Here is a 19,117-nt window from a genome sequence, read left to right on the forward strand (position 1 = left end):
TTGTTGTTAGGACTGCTGCATTGGAACAATATTTCTCACATCTGGAACTTTTTGTTTGGGCTAATTAGAATGGTGATCTTGGATTCAACCTGTCTTAAGTCATAGAAATATGAAGTGGGCAAATTAAGGACATTTGCTCATGATTACAGTTCCTAAATGAAAATCAGTGAAATGCTTCTTAGAGTATTTATAATCTTGTACCAACAAGGCTTTTCGTGCACAGTGTGTCTGTGCAATGAACGTTGCATTCATCAGTACAGTAGCACCCAAATGTGATTCGTTCTGTGTTGCTTTCAGATTTGGTCTAGTGTGTGTATTCTTCTAGGGTGGAAGCCATCAAAATTAAAAGCAGCTTCATAAAAGAAACCGTATGTCACACAGTATATTTTCACTTTGGGGACGTGCTGTTTGTCAGCCAAATGGTGCCCCTTGTATCCCCATGGACGTGTGTCCTCGTATATCCCTGCCTTCCCTCAGCAGTGGGGTTGCCCACAGGAGCGGCTCTCACCCTCGGTGCCTTTCAAGCCCAAGTAGTCCAGTGCAGGCTCAGGGCTGTCAGGCAGCAATTACCCTTCTAAGCCCTTGCAAGTTTATTTAGATTAATTGTTACCGTTCTGTGGGTTGCATTTTTTGTTTGTTTGTTTTTCATGTCTGTTGTTTAGTTTAGCATATGTGGCTAGAATCTAGAGATCCTCCACCCTACCCATCCCCAAAACCAAGAGGTACCTGCTGAACTTTACTTCTTATCACCGTAGACCGTTTGGCCAACAGAACCTGCTGTGACCAGGGGCTTTTTGCTTCCACTACATGTAACCCAATTTCCTTGAGATGAGCACAACCTATCTCTTTTTTGTTTGTTTTTGCTGATGGATTTGGGGCTCTGGAGTCAGAGAAAGTTTGTGCATGGAGTCAGGTGGAGCCTTCTGTGTCGGTATTCCACATGCATGACCTGGGCTCGGGTTTCCTGCCTGGCACTCCATGCTCACATGTGCACGAGGAGGCTGGCAGTATAGATTGCTTTGTTCCTGTACCTGGTTAGAGGACCGTGCAGCCAGCAGGCCTCTGTGCCATTCCCCACCATGCCCAGGACTGCTGCTACCACAAAATACGTGGCAGATCACTACTGCCCCATAAACTCATGAAGAAAAAGGCAGCAAAATTGCAGAACATGTGTGACCTGTAAAATTTCATGCAGTTTTTCTTTAAAACAAAGAAGCAGAGCTGGTTTTGACCTGGTTTTGTTCGTTCTCTTTTTTTCCCTATGGGTAAGGAATGTGGTGCTACGTTGCGTGACTTGGCCTCTCCAAGAGGACAAGGGGGGAAAAGTGACAGGAAGGGAAAGTTGTGGTTAAAGCATGAAGAAGCAATATTTCTTCCAAAATATGATTTCTAATATGTCAACATTTAAATGTGAATTGTTCTGATCAAATATTTACTGCTATCGGGAGCTGTGTAGAACATTAATCTTAATTTGTTTTTCTTTTTCTCAAAAGCAATGAGTCCAACATAGCTAGGAGATCTGTGTCTTTAAAAATAAATAATGTAGCAGAACGACATATTCTTTGGTATAGAAATGCTAGCCTGTGGCATCTTCTGCAACTACAAAGCAGTCTCAAGTGAACTTTCTTCCCTTTTTATTAATAATTCCCTAAATCAAGGAGGAATCTTTAAAAGTTCCCTTTCGTTTTCCTCTTGCACTGCTCTCAGCTCTGCCTCTTGCTCACACTGGCTCATTTTCCGCCGTGTCTTATGTATGGGTATAAATCTGTGCCTGCAGTTTCAGGAGGATGGGCTGCAGCCTGCTAATTCTACGTGCAAACACGAAGTGAGTTTTTTCTCTTCTATTCCATTTTTTTTTTGTTAGCCTAGTTTTGTTTTTTTTTTTTTCTTTTTCCTGAAGGTGGCAGTGAAAGAAAAAAAATAACACCCTTTGAAGATTTAGGAATTTTATTACAAAACAGATGGACAAGTACTGTATTTTACCCATTTCCCCTTGTGCCCATGAGCGCTGACAATGAAAACTACAGCTCCTATAAAGTGCTGATCAAATTGTGAAAAGGTGGCCTTTCCCAGCAGCTTGGCACAATCTAGCATTATCTCGGCTTATAAATAAACGGATGGGCTGAGCCACTTGGTTTTTTTCTCTTAGTCCTTACCAAGATAATTGAGGATCATAATGGTGGGAAAGGACTGCAGTCATCATTCGCTGCCTGTCAGGTATCAGTACTCATCTTCGTGTCATCCGTCACCATTGAACCACTCTGTCATCTTTCCCCAGCCTTCAGCGCCGCTCCTTCTCATCGTGTTCATTATCTCCGGCTCAGACCAAGCCCCCTCCCCCAGCTCCTGTAAATGCATCTTTGTGCGACTCTCAGTCTTCTGATTATGAATCGATGATCATGTGGTGTAAGAGAGATAGATGGCTTTTAGTTCCATCTTGTCTTCTCTAATTGTAAAATATTAGTTACATTAGACTGTGTCTTTTGATTAATGGAACTTATTTGGAGTGGCCTCTCCCAGCCCTCCCCCTTCCAAAGTCCTCCACTGACTTTTGAGAATTGAGTGATTTCACTTAAAGCAGACAAATAGGCCCTTCAGCAAGGAGATAGCTCGGCTCTAATATTGTGGGCAACGCAAGCTCACAGAGACAGAGTTGTGTGTGTGTGTGTTTGAAGAAAGGCTTCAACTCCGGCTAGACAAACACAGACCATTTATTACCATACAGTAATGCTGTTTTGCAAATCCAGCAATTCTTATAAAGCTGCAAAACAGGACATAAGGCTGAATGCCTTTTGAATTAAATTAATCTTAGATAGGAATTAGGAGCATCCTCGCATTCAGTTTGGATGAAACAGGTCAATCCAGAACTTTGATGTATTAATGCTAGCATAAAGTGTTATCTTAATACTCTCCTTTATACTTACAGGACATATCATCAGCCAAATGTCTCTTCCTTGTACATCTGACACTGTGAGACATCCGTCCTTTAATACAGAATTTATCTTATTTGGCACTATTTACCTAAACATGGTCGGTTGATAAAGTCCTTGCTGTACAAATGGAAAGGCAGTTGACTAAATCCCTTATTATAAATAATCACTGTCTATCTTTCAGTGTAAATTCAAGGACATGTTCACTTTCAAGCTATCAGTTCAATTAGAAAAGGTCTATTCACTGTCGATGTCTATATCTCATGGAAATAGGAAAGCACAGTTAATAAACAAATCAAACTATTTTAAAAAATAGCACTGCGGATTATGGAGTGAGGGTGGCACTGTCAGGACACATGCTATATAAAAATATATGCAAACAGTTTAATCTAAATTTTTTTTGCTACCTTTAGGATTGAAATCTGACCTTCGTGTCCTTCCCCCCCACCCCCCCTCCCCCAGTACTTAAATCTGTAATATTACTGCAGAATATACTGCCTACAACATACCTTCTGTGTATAAAAATTTGAAGGATAAGTTTGTGTTTGTATAAAATGCCAGCTAAGTCCTAGGCAATTTATGTCTTTGTGTTAAAGAAAGGGGAGCTGGTGCGGGGCTGTGCAGGGCAGGGGCTTCTGCACTGGGCAGTGAGGTGGGGGCTTGGGCTCCTTACCTGCCTGTAGTGCTGAGGCTGTGCTATGGGCACCTACCTGCTGCTGAAGGTACATGATGGTAGAGAAATCTTTTCTCTCCTTCTAGAGGAAAGTAACTTTCTAGCCTTTACAGTTATGGGAAGTACTTGATAGTAGGAATCCAGAAAGCTGGAGAAAGTTCAAATAGAAACCCAGAATAGCTTATTTTGTGCATATATATGTATATATATGTATTAATCACTTCTTATAGAATTTAAATGAGATTCTTCATTAGCCTTAGCCTCGATATCCAAATGCTCTGTGCAGGAGAGGGTTCTGTTCAGGGCTGAGCCCTGAGCTCCCACATCTCCATACACTTCCAGTCAGTCCTGTGTTCATCTGAGATCACGATTTGGCTCTGGATGAATATTTCTGTGCAGTATTTACCACCCTTGGAGGAGTGATTATATTTAATGGCAGAATTTCAGTTGACTTCTCAATATGTATTGAGTTGACCTTTAAGTTAAACCACAGATTAATTTTTTTTTAGTTGTCGGTTTAAGTGCATTTATAGCCCTCTTTGTTCTGATCAGTGTAACAGTACGTAAAGTTACCCGGGTCAGATTCTTTGTTGAAATCAGAGGAATTGCATGGCTTCTTGAGAAGGCAAATATTTTGCCCCCCTATGACCACTGTATACATTAGTTTTGTTGCAAAATGATTTTGGTTTATAAACAGAGACACCCATGTGGGTATCAGTTTGCTTGAAAGCCCAGAGCCTGACATTGATTTCATGTAAGTAAACCTTCTCTGGAAGACGATGGAAGCCAACGAAGCTTGCTCGAGATGGAGTGGCTCCCTCAGACAGCAGTTTGGCAGCATTGCTGTCATGGCAGGGACGTTCTACTATTTTTGCTACCCGTGTGCGTGACATGCTGTGCTGGATTGCAGTTCTACAGAGATAGAGAAGGATGATTTTTATGGTAAATCATCAAAAACAAAAAACAAAAAAACAAAAAAAAAACCAACAAACAATCAAACACAAAAACCAGTAAATGTCTGAAGTGCATAATTTGTTTCCCATTGCCTATGGAAAGTTTAGTATCAGTATGCTAAGAAAGGAGGTTTTGGTTGTTGATTTTGTTTCTTTTTTTCCCTGTAACATATGTGCTATGTTACATATTGGTCCCATGATCTTTGCTGCATGCCATCGCTTGTGCTGAGGCCTCAACTCCAGATCTGAGCCCTACCTGTGCTGGACGCTCACAGGGCTGTTTGTTGGCCTTGAAGCAATGTGTGGACAAGCAGCTGGGCTCAGGGTGCCAATAGTAATATTAAAATTACAACCCACTCCATTAGAGTGGGTTTAGGTGATGAAGCTGGTGGCACCTTCAGAGTCCTCTGTCCTTCCACACCAGAAATCAATAGTGCATAAATATAAGGAAAGTGGGTTCAAAACGAAACAATGCGATGTGACTGCTTTTAGCTCCCAGCCAATCTTCAGGTCTGTTTTATGAACCTTCCTAAGTAAGAATTAGGTGATGAGGCCTTGCTTCAGAGACATCCTATGCTTAGGCACTGTGTGAGCCTGTGTGCATTCCCACACGCGTCTGCGGGATGACTTACAGGCTTTGTATTATGCATAACCTTCAGCAATTTGCTGAATCAGGGCCTAAATACTGAAATATTCTTTAATAGTGCTGGCTCCACAGTGAAACTCTAGAAGGCACATTTGCCTCTCAGTGTCTCTCCATAAGACTCATCAATGATAATGGAGTTACATTAGGCACATCTAAAGTTAATTATACAGTTACCTCTCTCTTGGCCCATGTTTGTCAGAGAGAATAGGATAAAAAAATCTTTTGTCTTCTAACCTCTATTTTTAAAGTTTTGTTTGGATTTGATCTGCCATCTAGATGACAATGTAAAGGGCACGCTAAGAAGACCTTTTGTAGGTGGGCCTGGGTATTTGTTAGCTGTGAACCAGCTTGGGAAATGTTGTGTTAAGAAAACCTGCAGAAAAGAATCCACAGAAGTAAAAGGAATGTTTAAGGCAGTTTGCTGATAAATGGTAGCAAAGCTTTTCCTTTGTAGAACAAAGTGGATGGTGTTAAGGGGTGCTGATTTATATCAAGGGTCTGAAGGTATGCTTCGACTGGAAAAATAAATGCTAGTAACTCACCAAAAAGTTGGGAATTTGTAAGGTAGGGACAAGATGAGTGAAGTAGTAAATCTAGAAATTCTGTAATTCACTGCAGGTTGAAAACCAAAATGTAGGTTTTTTTCTTTTACTTTTTTTTTCCTTTCCTTTTTTTTTTTTTTTTTTGTTTTTTTTTTTAAAACATGCTTACACAGTTAAATCTGGAGAACCAAAATCCTCTCTCGCAGGTGCAGGTATCTGTATGTCTTGCTTTCGGTTTATCTGCACAGTACGGAGGGATGCCAGATTTCTGTGGGGATCCAGAAGCTTTGACATACTCCAGTTTACAGTACCTGAAGTGTGCTCAGCTGCTAATGCATTTTGCATGCAAGATCACTGTGCTTCAGTGTGACAGCTAAGAAAAATGTCATTTTTATTTTTAATTGGAACAGGATACAATTTTGCCTCCCCCCCCCCCCACCCCCACCCGTAAAAAACAAAAACAAAACAAAACAAAAAAATATAGAAGAATAAAATCTGATTCTTTGTTAAAGATTTGTTTTACAAGAGTCCAGTCACAAACCATGTAGTACTTAATAAAGTCAAATTCCTTCCCACATGTTCCTGTGTGCCCCCATGGAAGCCAGTGGGAGCTGCACATGAATACCGAGTGCAAGGTTTTGCCCTTAGGACTGAGTTTCCTCACTGACTATTCCTTTAGACTGTCTTTTGGTTAACAGTCTGTTTGCAGCAGGCTAGGGCCAGAGAGGTGGTGTACACCCCACTGTTTAAGTCTGCAGGAAAATATTCTATGGAGAGCTACTTAATAAAAATCAACTTGCTCCTATAGTCATTGAGAAATACCTCAACTGTTAGCAATCAATCGAGGGCTGAGTTTAAAAAAAAAAAAAAAGAAAAACACAAAAGGACATCAAAGAGGTTCTCATTCCCAGTCTATTGCTCTATTTAAGGGTCCTATAATTCGGTGAGGTTGTGTGCTAAATAATTTGTAAGCCTTCAGAACATCCAGGTTATTGTTTGTGGACAGATGGTGCATCACATTTTATTGCTTATTCCTTCTGTGGTTTCTCATATGCAGGACTGATGTGCACTCTGAAGTCTTTGTTTCCTTGCTAAAATCTCTAATCTAAAACAGGCAATCAAGCACACAGACAGTGCTTCAGAAAGCATAATCATAGTTTTAAGGGGGGAAAAAAAGCATTTCGACTGCAGTTAGGAAGCAGATGCGTTCACTGAAAATGCAAAAGGTTATCAGAAGAATTAAAATAGGAAAATAGATATAGAATTTGGAAGCCTTGAGGAGAGCCTGTGCTTGCTTTGGGAGTAGGTGTGCCTTTTCCTGGAGTACCTGCTTTGTATCTCTCGGCGGAGCTGGCGCAGAGAGAGCCTTTGGAGCCCGGCTTTTGCTTTCACCTTGCCCCCCGGGACTGGCAGCCTTTGTCTCCCACAGGCAAGTAGCAGCCGTGTTGTGATCTTGGAACCGCGGCTGCCCCGAAGAGTTAAATCATGTTGATATACAGGAAGGAAATGGAATAGACTAACTCTGCTCTTTTCTTCCTACGGATTTTTCTTTTTATTCTGAAGATAGAATTACTGTTTGTAAGCATCTGAAAGTCATTAGTGGCTCTGCAGTCTGTCAGGTGCCGACGCAAAAAACTGCTGAAACTGAACGGGTTCCTGTGCAGAGTGCTGGGAATTTGTCATGTGCTGATGAGCAGTTATAATAATATATGAGCAAATCACAAGCATTCTGCAAATTAATCAAATTTTTTTTCCCTTCTCCCTTGTCTCTGGGAGAGTGGCTTTGCCGGCAGACGTAGGTGAAGCAGTTTTACTCACAGATGGTAGCTCTGGCATCAGATGGAATTTATATAACAGTAATTCTGATTTCCTGCCAAAGTAGCACTGAAAACACCAGGGAGATTGTACAAGACAAGTCATGTGGTTTTGCTGAGGTTGTTGTGGGAAGTTTAAGGGGGGAAATCTCAAATTTTCCTCTTTGCATTTATTGTTTTAGCCTGAAGGGCCAGAAATCGTACGCCATTCTGCCATAGGCGAAATCCAACACATCTTTTTTTATGAATTGCGCTGAAAGAGTGCTTCACAGCTGTTGAAACTGCTGGCAGGGGGAGAACCACATGCCTCCTTACCCTTTCTGTTCCCTTACAAGGATTAAAGGAGGGAGGGTTCACGAGGTTGTACGCTACACGCGGGGGCAGCAGGGCCTCCCCCTGCAGGAAGCCGCGCCATGTTCGCTCGCCTCACGCTGCCCCACAGGGCTGCTCCGAGGGGGCTCACCGGGCCACACGCTCATGGGTGGGCAAAAGCTCTTTCCCCTCATTAAAAGTGGGGTTTTTTTCCAAGCAGTGAGCCCAGCCTTGTTAGTTGTGTGCACACAGACATTCCCATTTGATCAGTAGAAGGAAGAGGGGTGAGCATGCGGCGCACTCGCTCTACCGCCAGCACGACGATGGCGCTGGGTCTGGTGCGCATCTCGCTCAGCAGCACAGAGGTGTTTGCATCGCAGGCTCGTAAAGAGGGTGAGAGAGCAGAATCAGGCCTCGTGGCTTCTGAATGAGACTGCCGTTTTAAAAGCAAAAGCAGTCTTCCTGGAAAAATATTACAGTGTGTTTGTAATGGCAGTGTATTGAGTAATGCACGGGGCATCGTGAGACTGCTGTGACACTAAAAGGAAAAAATAGAGGAGAGCAGAATGGGAGAACTTTCAGGGGCTGTTTTTAATAAAGAGGTGAATTCTTTCTGCAGTAGGAAAAATGATAAAAAGATGGCGTATCAGCTACATTATGCAACAAAGTAATGCTGCTGTGTTTTTATAATGTAAGGCACTGCCCATTTGTTTTGGTTTACGTGACTGCAGTGAAATAAGTGGATTAGACTGAAACTTTAGCATGCTTCATTGCAGCTGGTTGCAGACATCTGTCATTCCTCAGCCATACATTCTGGATCATGCCAAGAAGAAAAAGCAAAGTCTGACACCTTTCATTTTAGAGAGCCTTTTATAGAAAAGAAAAGGAGAAGGGAAGAAAGCATTTCCTTTGTGACTTAATAAAAAAGACACTTTTTCTATGACAACGTCAACAGTACTTTCCCGAGGAAGAGTTCCTGAAAAGTTAATGCTGGATTTATTCTTTGCAGACTTTTAATTTTTACTGTTGTAGATCCTGATTTGTTGAATGGGCAATGATAAAAATAAATATTCTCTGTGCAAGTGCACGTGTGTGTGGTACAGGCTGGTAGGGCCACTGCAGCCCCCGCAGCGATTCGGTGTGCCATGGTTGTGCTGCAGGCCTTGCTTACAAAACTCCATAAGCAGGTCACAGGAGTGTTTTATGGAATGATTAGTGGGGTTTGAGCTACTCCTGGATAATTTGCAGTATTAGCTATTAGTAAGCTGGATATTTATTTACTTAGTGTTTTGTTTTTCCTCAGTCTCTTTACTAACATGTCACTGTAGATAGAGAATCATGAGTTACGTGACAAGCTATAATGTGACAAAATACCATCTAAATTACCCCAGTTACATAACAAAGCAACAGCTGCAATTAAAGGAGAACATGCTTATCCTACTTGGCATTATACATGCAGAAAGCAATTATTCTAGCTTTGGGTCCCAGTTCAGCAAACCTTACACCATGTATCTCTCACTCTCCTTAAATTTAAGTGACTTGTGGAACATGGGGTGTTCCTGATTGTCACCTTGCTGCATGCATAGGGGCAGCTGTTCATGTGGGGCAGGCTGCTCAGAGCCTATTGCAAGCCAACTGAGGTCATGAGATGTGGGCAGGAAAAATTTAGAAAGCTAAATCTGGGATTTTTTAAATCCCATTCCTCCAAATAAAATAAATAAACTCAAGATAGTTTCCCAAAAGAAAAAAAAGCAAATGCTATTGCCTTTATGAATTGCTAAGCGAAATAAAAGCTATTTAGTAGCAAAATGTAGTCACTGATAAGACCTTGCCTATTAACACCTCTGAGCTGCCTGATCTTTTACCAAAATCTCAGTGCCACCAGTACAGCTTTTATTCTGGGAAATCACAGCTACATTAAATTAAAAAAAAGAGCTTCATTCTAGAAGTCTTAAATGCTTCCTGAAATTATAAATATTTACTGAGACAATTAAAAAATATGACAGAACGTTAGACAGAAAACTTGTGAATGGCCTAGTAGGAAAACCGAAATATTTCCCTCAAGGGGGTTAAAATGTGAATAAGCTGTTATTTATGTGATTAAGACAAGCAGAGGAGTGAATAGGCATGGCAGTTAACTGAAATATGTAAGTAAAGACAAAGGTGGGACTCTGAAGATGTAATTTTGATAAACAGAAGAACTTGGGGTTTCTTAATACTAAAGACTAGCCTGCCACCCGCCTTCAAAACACATTTCCTTGACTGCAGACTTCCTGGGGTCCATCAGGCATGAAGGAAGAAGGTTGTCTGGAGCTGTGCCCAGCGCTCCATCCCTGTGTGGAGCAGCCCCAGGGCTGGGATGTAGGGATGGAGAGGCCTTGCCTCTGGGCTTTGGAAGAATAAGAGCTGCATTGAGAATGGGGCACAGCTGCAGGCTGATACTTGTGTGTTTGGCCAACCAATGTGAGTTTAGGATTTGGAAGGGGGTTACAATTGAAAATTTTATGAATTCTTGTAACTCTTGCCATTATAAATTCAATTAGAGGTGTCCTACTCTTTACGACTGGTACTGAGTGCCCTTGATAAGAACTCTGTCCTCCGCTTATGTGTATAAACTAAAGTAAATAAATATGAAAAATTAAACGTAATTAAATTTACCAAAGCATGGGACAATGATAGTCTGACATTTCAAGCTCAGTCAATGACAGCATTCCCACTAACCTCGTTTGGGGTGCACTGAGGCACTGGGCTCGTAACTCATGTTGTCATGTCCAAAACCAAGCCAGTGCTGCTGGGCGTGGGCACTGCATCGTGTGGCCACTGCTTAAACTGTGTGAGTCTTTGGAGAACAAAGTCTGAAGGTGTTTTGCAGGACAATTCTTGTTTTACAGCATTCAATAATGTTTCGTATTTTTTTAAGAGACCCTTTCAGGTGGTGGTGCTCCTACCTTCTCCCTCCCCCAAGATCCCTTTACCTTCTTAATCAGAAGATCCTGTGTGAAAATCTTACTTTGAAAAATAAAGCTTGTGCTGAGTGTCTGCAGCTGAATAACACTGCTGTTTTGTCCTCTTTTCAAGAAATACAAAAAGTTTGTCTTCCCAAAAATCACAACTCACCATTAGATCGTTGGAAACAAACACTTTTGTGGTAGTCTTTATTTGGTGTACTTTAAAGGGACAGCAAGTTCCTCAGCCTACATCCAAACAGAAATAATTTCGACACGGTGTATATGGAACAGGGGAAACAACTGTTTAATCACTGTTGTTTTCCATAATTTTGTGACTGAGTTTTGATAAGTTAAGGGATGTTTGAAGGAAAGCGTTAGCGTTTTCTGCTTGTTTCTCTTTATTATGAATGTACATTTGGTTATGTTGTACTTATTTTTGTTTTACATATTAAGTTTTGAGGATTATTTTTCGCCACTTTTGGTTTCAAAAGAAATTCAGTGGGTGACAGTGGGTGCAAGCTTTTCAGACAGGAATTGAACTGTTAGTTTAAATGCAATCTTTGTTTTGGGGGGAATTTGTAACATTAAGTTCATCTTTAAATAATATGTACTAGATACGTATCATTTAAACCTATTACCTACGTAGTAGGTGTTTGTTGTTGTTTTGTGGATGACTGTTTTTTTTTAATGTAAAGTACTCAGAAACAATTTTTTTTTTTTAAAGAGGACATAGTTTTAGTCTGAAATTCTCCTGCAGTGGCCCAGTTCTTTACCATCCCAGCACTGCAGGTACCTGGGGACCAAGGGTGCCAACTCTCTGCCCCATGCCAGCAGTGGCTCTGAGCTGGGGGGTGACCTCTGGACAGGGCCGTGCACCTCATTGCTCCCTATAGGAGGATTCTTTCTGGATCACTAACGTGGGATGATGGTCTTCTCAGTTGGATGAATCCTTCTAGTTTTAGGTCACTGCTTTCCAAGCATCCTTAATGTGTTTATTTAGGGCAAAGCTGGTGGCTGTATTTTGTGATGAGATGGATCTTAAACCCCAACTTATCTTTCCTTAAATAAGAACTTACAAATGACTTGCAGAGAGAGAGGTTTTTTTCAGATTCAGACTTGAGCTGCCCCTGGAAGCATCTGCTCTGTATTCTCTAGGGGTAATTTAGGTAACTTGATTTCTGTGTGAAGTGTTTAAGTAATAAGAGGTGAGCCATAGTCTGGTGCCTCTTACAAGCAGTTCCTCCAGTTTCCTTTAGGACTATCTGTAGGATTGAGTCTGTGATTAGTGAAGGAACGTAGCTGAATAGGTGGTGTTTAGAGGGTTGCTTTATGCATCTCACTGCAAATACTCAACCCAGTGCCTTAGCCTTGGTAGGTGGAAATGTGCCCACGCATTCCTAAAATGCAGATATAAATGTTTTTTATTGTATATGATTCTACAGTAAGGCATCAGAAAAAACCTTAGACAAAGCTTTTAGTTCGTACAGCTATTCCTGGTCAACATAAAATAAAGAGTTTTTAAATTTTAATTTCCTTTTTTTTTTTTTTTTTTTTTTTTTTGTTATCCAATAAACATATAAACTTTACAGAATATTGTAATTTTTCCCAAAAGACCAACTTGTTTTGTGCTGGACCTGTATGTGAATAAACATATACTTTTGAATTGTTTTATAAAAACTTTTACTACGTATATGAACCCAATTGGACATACTTAATTTGCCTGGTATTTTGGGAGTTTCATGAAATGCATATTTTGAGACCAATAAAATGGAATGGAGACATTATTGTCTATTGGACAAATATATTTATTCAGCATTTCCCCATCCATACTGTGATGCTACAGATCAGAATGGTTGCTTTAGAGCCTTTCTGCTCTCATGGGTAACACAGACAGGGTTTGGAATATTTGCTGTGGATAGTAAATGTATTTATAAAAATTTATATGTTAAAAAAAGGAAATCGCACAAGCCAAGATTTAAATGAGAATAGTTCTCCCTTTTCTTGTTATTATGTTACGATAGCATTGCTTTAAAACGGCAGTGCTCACCGCCATGCCTGGGATCCAGAGATTCTGGTCTGAGAAAGCCATGACATCTGGCTGACCATCATTCCTGAGTGGCTGAGAAATGTGTGATTACGCCAGCAGTGCTGAGGGATGAAGCATGTCGGTGCCATCCTCGGTCCTGCTGAGAGGGCCCAGCCGTAGCCTGAGGTGGTCCCTGGCATGAGGGATTGGCACAGCAGCCTGAGGAGGGTCCAGACCTTTGGTGTCCAACATCTGAACTGCAGAGATCTGCCTCCAAAAAATTCAGAGCTCTGAGGCTTTTCAGATATCTCTCAGTGATTGAGTCATTTATTTGCTTTAAAGAGCTAATGGCTGTTGTTTCCGATTTTCACCGAAAGGATATTCTTAAACTAAGCAAAGAAAACTGAAATGAGTTTGCTGTATTGCATCTCAGTAAATGTTATAGCCATTGGCCATCTATGGAAAACATTCTGTCAGATAATCACAGCCATTTTTGCATTTTAAGGGAACAAATGTCATATCTATGAACCACATTTTTTTCAGAACTTAATTATAATTTATAGTACATTGCACAGCATTTGTTTTCTATTCATCATTTTATTGCTCTTCTGCTTTTCCCCCTAAATTTATGCACTGAATTGCGTGTCGGTGAGTCTGTATGTGTGTATCTGTGTGTACATACGTACACATATGCAGTATAAAAAAAAGTGGTGTAGTGGGGACAACAGACGGCTTGCGTGTGATGTATTATTGGCATTTTTCTTTCAAATTACCGTTTTCTTGCTGCTTTGGGAGAAAGCCATGATTTTGCTGTGATTAGTACACTTTTAACAATCTGGAATAAATTCCTGATCTTATTCATATGACTAGTCCAATGCCCATTTTTACGTTTTAGTGCAACCCCCTACATATGTGCCTGTAATACCACAAAAATAAGATGTTTCTTTGCAGAAATTTTTATAGAATTTGGATGCTGATCAAATATTTTTAGAAGTGGAGAATTAATGCAGCTTGACCATGTAAATGATTTTTTTAATGAGAAAGACTTTAGCATTCATCACTCTTTCTCTCTCCGTTATTTGTATATTCCTTTGTGCTAATCTTAAATAATGGATCCATATCAAAGTTAATAAATTAGTAACTATCAGCAGTTTTGATTACAGTGAGTAACCCAATGACACTATGTTGACATTGAGTTTTTATGTTTTTCAATACTACTGTTTGACTTTTAATGATAAAACAAAGTAAAATAGGTTTGGCAAATATTTCAATCCTTAACAACTCAGTTGTGGGTAGTAGCTTTATTTAAATCCCAGGCTTCTGCTTTAAATATATTTTCCTTTAAATTGTCATTAAAACAGCAACACTTTGAGCTCCATGGCTTTCCAAAAAGCTGCATTTTCTGACTCCATTTGGTTGAAGCACCATGTTGGGCTGCATCAGTCATGCCATGTTATGAAACCTAACACGATGTGACTGATGCAGGCTGACGTGATGTGTCACAAAGCAGCATATCAGATCACAAACTTGAAAGAAAGAAAACAAACTTTTTTTTTTCTCAAAGCCTAAATTAACAAAGCAGCATATTTTTTTAAAAAGGCAGACTGCTTTCAGACATTAAGGGATTTTTCTACATAGTCATTCCACAAAGGGTTCTCTGTTCTGACCAGAAGATGTGTTCCATTCTGGCTCCTGGTTCTCTCCAGGTACAGATGAAATGAGGGGCAGCCCAGGCTACCTCAGCACTGCTGTCCGTGCTGGGCCTTATCCAGGAAGGTGTGGATCACTTCAGAGAACCAGCTTCAGCAGGAGCTGGAGATAATCAACCCTCCTGGGGCAATCCGTACCACCTTAAATTGTTACTGTTCTTTGACTCCAGCCATTGCTGGTGTCAGCTTAACTATTTTGTCATTGTTATTTTCTGTGGCTCAGTTTCCTTAGACTTTCAGCTTCAGTCCAGAGGATCACTAAGTCTTTTCACACGCTTGGGTCACATACTTCGTAGCATGTTACTCTACAGCAGGATTATTTCAGCTGCAAACAACACATTGTCTTCTATCTTCACTTTTTTATCTAAGAAAGATGCACTATAATTCGCTCCCGCTGTTGGCCTGCCTTTTGTCTAATTATCCTTACTACAAATGCAATGAATTACACATTATCTCTTGAAATATCAGGAAGCTTTCTTGATTTCTTTTTTTTCTTTTTCCTTTTCCTTTTTTTTTTTTTTTTTTTTTTTTGGAGGGCTTTCATATAATTTTATTGGAAGATATGTAATGGGTGAAATATATATGAACTATAGCTTCCTAAGAAAGAACCTACCAAACACGGATAGATAAAACATTAAAATTTATTGCCAACTTATCTGGAAAAGGTTATTTTAAGAGCCTTCTGCCCACAACAAGTTTTTGAGCTATAATTAATGGATGGGCTACCTAAGAGAAATGGGTATTTTCTTTCACCCCTTAGTTACAAGCAAATTGCAGATATTGTTATCTTTGCAAGTGAAAATAATCTCTAGTTTTTGTACTACTTCTGCTGTAAACAATGTACCGCTTGCTTTCCTATGACCCTCACTCTGTATACATATTTATATATTATTCATATCGGATTAAAAATGAATGTGCTCTTTACCACAGTTGTACTGCATAGTGACAATACAAATTAACTTATTGTGTACTTACTTTTCACAAGGCAGGGATGTGAAATTTTGATGGCCTGAAAAAGTAAGTTGTGGGGGAGGTGATGCAGAACTGAATCCTTCTAGGTGTGTTTTATGCTGTCTGATTTATTAAAGTTCATTGAATTAATAAATGACATTCTCCATACAGAACTGCACAGGCTTGAATTTGGTTTGGGGGTGGGCAGAAAGAGTTTGCTTTTATTCTGGCACATATGAGGTTGCTAGCTCCGTCAAATGGTTGTGGATTGTTTGTTTAAAATTTGTGGGGGATAGTTAGGAATGTGTTGGCCATTTAATGGTAGCTACTTATGGCCAAAGCACTAAGAGCTGCTTGGTGAAATCTCGTGCTGTTAGCGAGCACTACTCATTCTACCTGGAAGAGTCCAAATCTTTCCATGCTACATGGTGCCTGAGGCATTCATAGCGTGGGTACTGTGCACATTGTACCCGTGGCTTTGTGTGTGTGCTCCCTGCATGCTGCTGATCGGAGCAGAGATCGAGGACATATGTCTTCTTTGATACACCCAGCATATAAGATGGTCCAAATGCCAGGATATCTTTTGCTTTTTGCATAGCATCGGTAGGAATGAAGTAAACAAGACCCAAGTGCAAGCTGTACCATTAGTCACAACTTAGCGGTTTATTTGTTCTTAGCAGGGGGAGCAGTCATCAGATGGTCAAATGAAACAAGAAATACTGGAATGGAACAGGTGCTGCTGGTGTGGATGCAGCAGTGTATGGGTGAATGTGATGGTGGCAGACAGTTAAGAAACACTACGGTCCTTCACAGAGCGAGTCTTCTTCCTTTTACACAATGTTTCAACCACTTTGTCCCAGGTGTTTCTGCCTGGGCAGAGGCTTTATCCAAGAGGGAGAAAAAGGGGGAGGAATTAAAGAATCTGGAACTGAGTTCTGAATTCTAGTGACTATTTCAATTTCTGACAGTCAAAGGAGTAAATGTGATGATTTTGTTTTATTTTATTTTATTTTCTGAGTTTTCAACTATTTCTAGGTTGTCTGAAATCAGATTTTCTCTGGACCTTTTTCACACTCCGACAGTTTTGAGAGTGCTTCCAGTTTTCAAAACTTATATTCTAAATTTTTCAAGCATTTTGTGGTTCTGTATTGATTTTAGGATTGACTCTAAAAGGCACTAGGGACGCTTTCAATCTCGTTTGACTATTTCCTCATATCTTCCAGTTGATTTTTTTTTTTTTCTATAAAAGCCAAATCCATTTTCTGTAACATTATCTATGTAGAAGTTTGTTGGTTTTTTTTCCATTGCTACAAAATTTTCCACTGAAGTTTAGCATTGTAAAGATCAGCAACTTGCTGACTTCATTATTTTTATTCTTATGAATTTGTTGAGGGAAATGCCTTTATTTATCCAGGAAAGAACCAACTCCATCCCCAGATCTATGCATAAATGTGCAAGTTAGATGTCCTGAGGGGTGGTCACCCTTTTGGCAATCTTCAATTTGTAAAAGCAAAGGGTGGAGAGGGTGCCTTTTATCCTCAAAAAAGGAAACTTGACTGTAGTCCTGAGGCATAGGGTTTTTCTGACTATGTAAAAGACTTGATGCTTCTTCCCTCTGGGAAGCAGGCAGTGTGTTTGGGAGGACTCAGCCATCAAGTGATGGTTTTGCTTTGCGATAAAAGTAGCAGGTTATTTGAGCAACACAAATAGTTAGTGCTAGTTCAAGTGAATTTCCTTCACTAGAGATATTCCTGCCGTTGTGCCACCAGCAGCACGAATCTAACCCATCTGTTTTCCACACTAGGAGGGCTGTAGGAGCATTTTCCCACTGCTGTACAAGCAGCATGGCACCAGTGCATTGCATCCCTTTTCTTTTCCTTTAAACTCCCACCTAAAATGGAGGTGAGATGGTCCCCGCTCCTTCCCACAGAGCGGGAAGTGTAGTCCTGTGCTATGCGCACATCTGGTTTGTGCCTGCTAGATAGTACCACAGATGCAGAAGAAAATGTGCTCTTTGTGTTTGGAGATAGGGTATTGTTTTTCACTTATCCCGGCTTTATGTAGATGGTCTGGCACATTTATTTATTCATTTATTTGAGCAAATTAAAGCAAGCTAAGCACATTTGACCTCAGATGGTCCTGGTTTAAGTTAATTTGAGAGACAAAGCTCATAAAGTTCCAGTAAAACGCATCAACAACTTCCCAGCATAGGTTGAAATGTGATTGCTGAAACATAACCTCCAAAACCAGATACAGCATGAAGGCTCAGAGTCACAATAATCTGAAAAATATGGGAGAGCTCATCGATAGAGTTACCGAAGAGCGATATCTTTCATTCATGCCTGCGTTTTGCAGCCGGTTGCTATTTCACACATAAGAAGTGCAACTATCAGATTTTGTGCATTAACATTCCTTTTCTAATCTGGCTTAGACATTTTATTTTAAAGCTGGTGATAACCTTGGGCCCCAGCCCAGCAAACACTTCTGTGCTCTTGTTTCTTTACTCGCAGGAGTAATCTCACTGGAGTAAATGTTTGCAGGTTTGAGGCCTTGGTTATCGCAGTCCATTATTTCTTTCCATTAAAAAGTAATCTGCGTGATTAAAATAAAACATACCGTTCTTGACTCAGAAACCCACCCAAAGACAAAGTATGTTTATTAGACAGAGGGTCTGCACACTGTCATCCCTGAATTGCACTTCAATAAAAAAGATAATTAACAAGTATAAGGGAAGGCAGTCTAGTACACGATAGCACTGTATTTACAAGAGTTTAGTTTGGATCACTGGCTGATGGATTTACGGCTGGGCGTGAGGAGAGAGAAATAACTGCACTTTTCTGGAAGATCTGAAGCACAGACTTTTTAAAACAAGGTTTCTTTTAACAGGCGAAGATCAAGAAGCACGAGTTTCTTATTCTCACCGAAAAGACACAGCAATTTCCTCCAGCGGGTGGGCTTTCTGAGGCACTGCATTTCACCAGCGTGTTTTACTGTACCAACTGAGAAATCTAACCGTCCTTTTGTCATTCGTGCAGGTCACCGGCCCTTCCAGTGCCGATACTGCCCGTACAGTGCCTCCCAGAAGGGGAACCTGAAGACCCACGTCCTCTGTGTCCATCGCATGCCTTTTGACAACAGCCAGTATCCGGACCGCAGGTTCAAGCGCTCTCGGGCGGACTCGGAAGCTCCGGGGAGCCTGGAGGATGTCGCGGGCCGTGCAGCAGGCCCAGCCGAGCAGGCCGAGGAGGGCGGCCATGGGCTGGAGTAGAGCCCAGCCGGCCCCTCACGGCCCACTGCTGCACGGGGCTTCGGCGGCACCAGGGCTGCAGTCGGTCGGCTGCGTTCCAGGCGGAAGAATTGCGTGCCAACTCCCAGTAGTGCACGGGATGCTCCCGACGTTTAGGTGTATATATACATATATATATATGTGCCCACCCGTGCATATATATATATATCTACACACATGCACATACGCAGTCATATGCCCACTAAATATGTATCTGCATACACACGCATTCTATACGTGGGTGTGTTTAAGTATATATATCACGCTCACCAAATAAATTTCCAGCCCTTGAAAATGGCTGCTAAACTGTTACCTGGCAACAAGTAC

General features: G+C 40.9%; 1 protein-coding gene across 1 annotated transcript in view; it reads left to right on the forward strand.

Annotated features, from left to right (window-relative positions):
* ZNF536 (zinc finger protein 536) overlaps positions 1-18,772 on the forward strand; it is a 227,223-nt gene extending 208,451 nt beyond the window's left edge. The window contains exon 6 of the mRNA XM_042821848.1: positions 18,540-18,772. Coding sequence (XP_042677782.1) covers positions 18,540-18,772 — 233 coding nt within the window. The remainder of the gene's footprint in view (positions 1-18,539) is intronic.
* Positions 18,773-19,117: the final 345 nt, after the last annotated feature.

Source organism: Centrocercus urophasianus, unplaced genomic scaffold, assembly GCF_019232065.1.
Source record: "Centrocercus urophasianus isolate 14NV4802_14NV808 unplaced genomic scaffold, USGS_Curo_1.0 seq_2, whole genome shotgun sequence".
Taxonomy (NCBI): domain Eukaryota; kingdom Metazoa; phylum Chordata; class Aves; order Galliformes; family Phasianidae; genus Centrocercus; species Centrocercus urophasianus.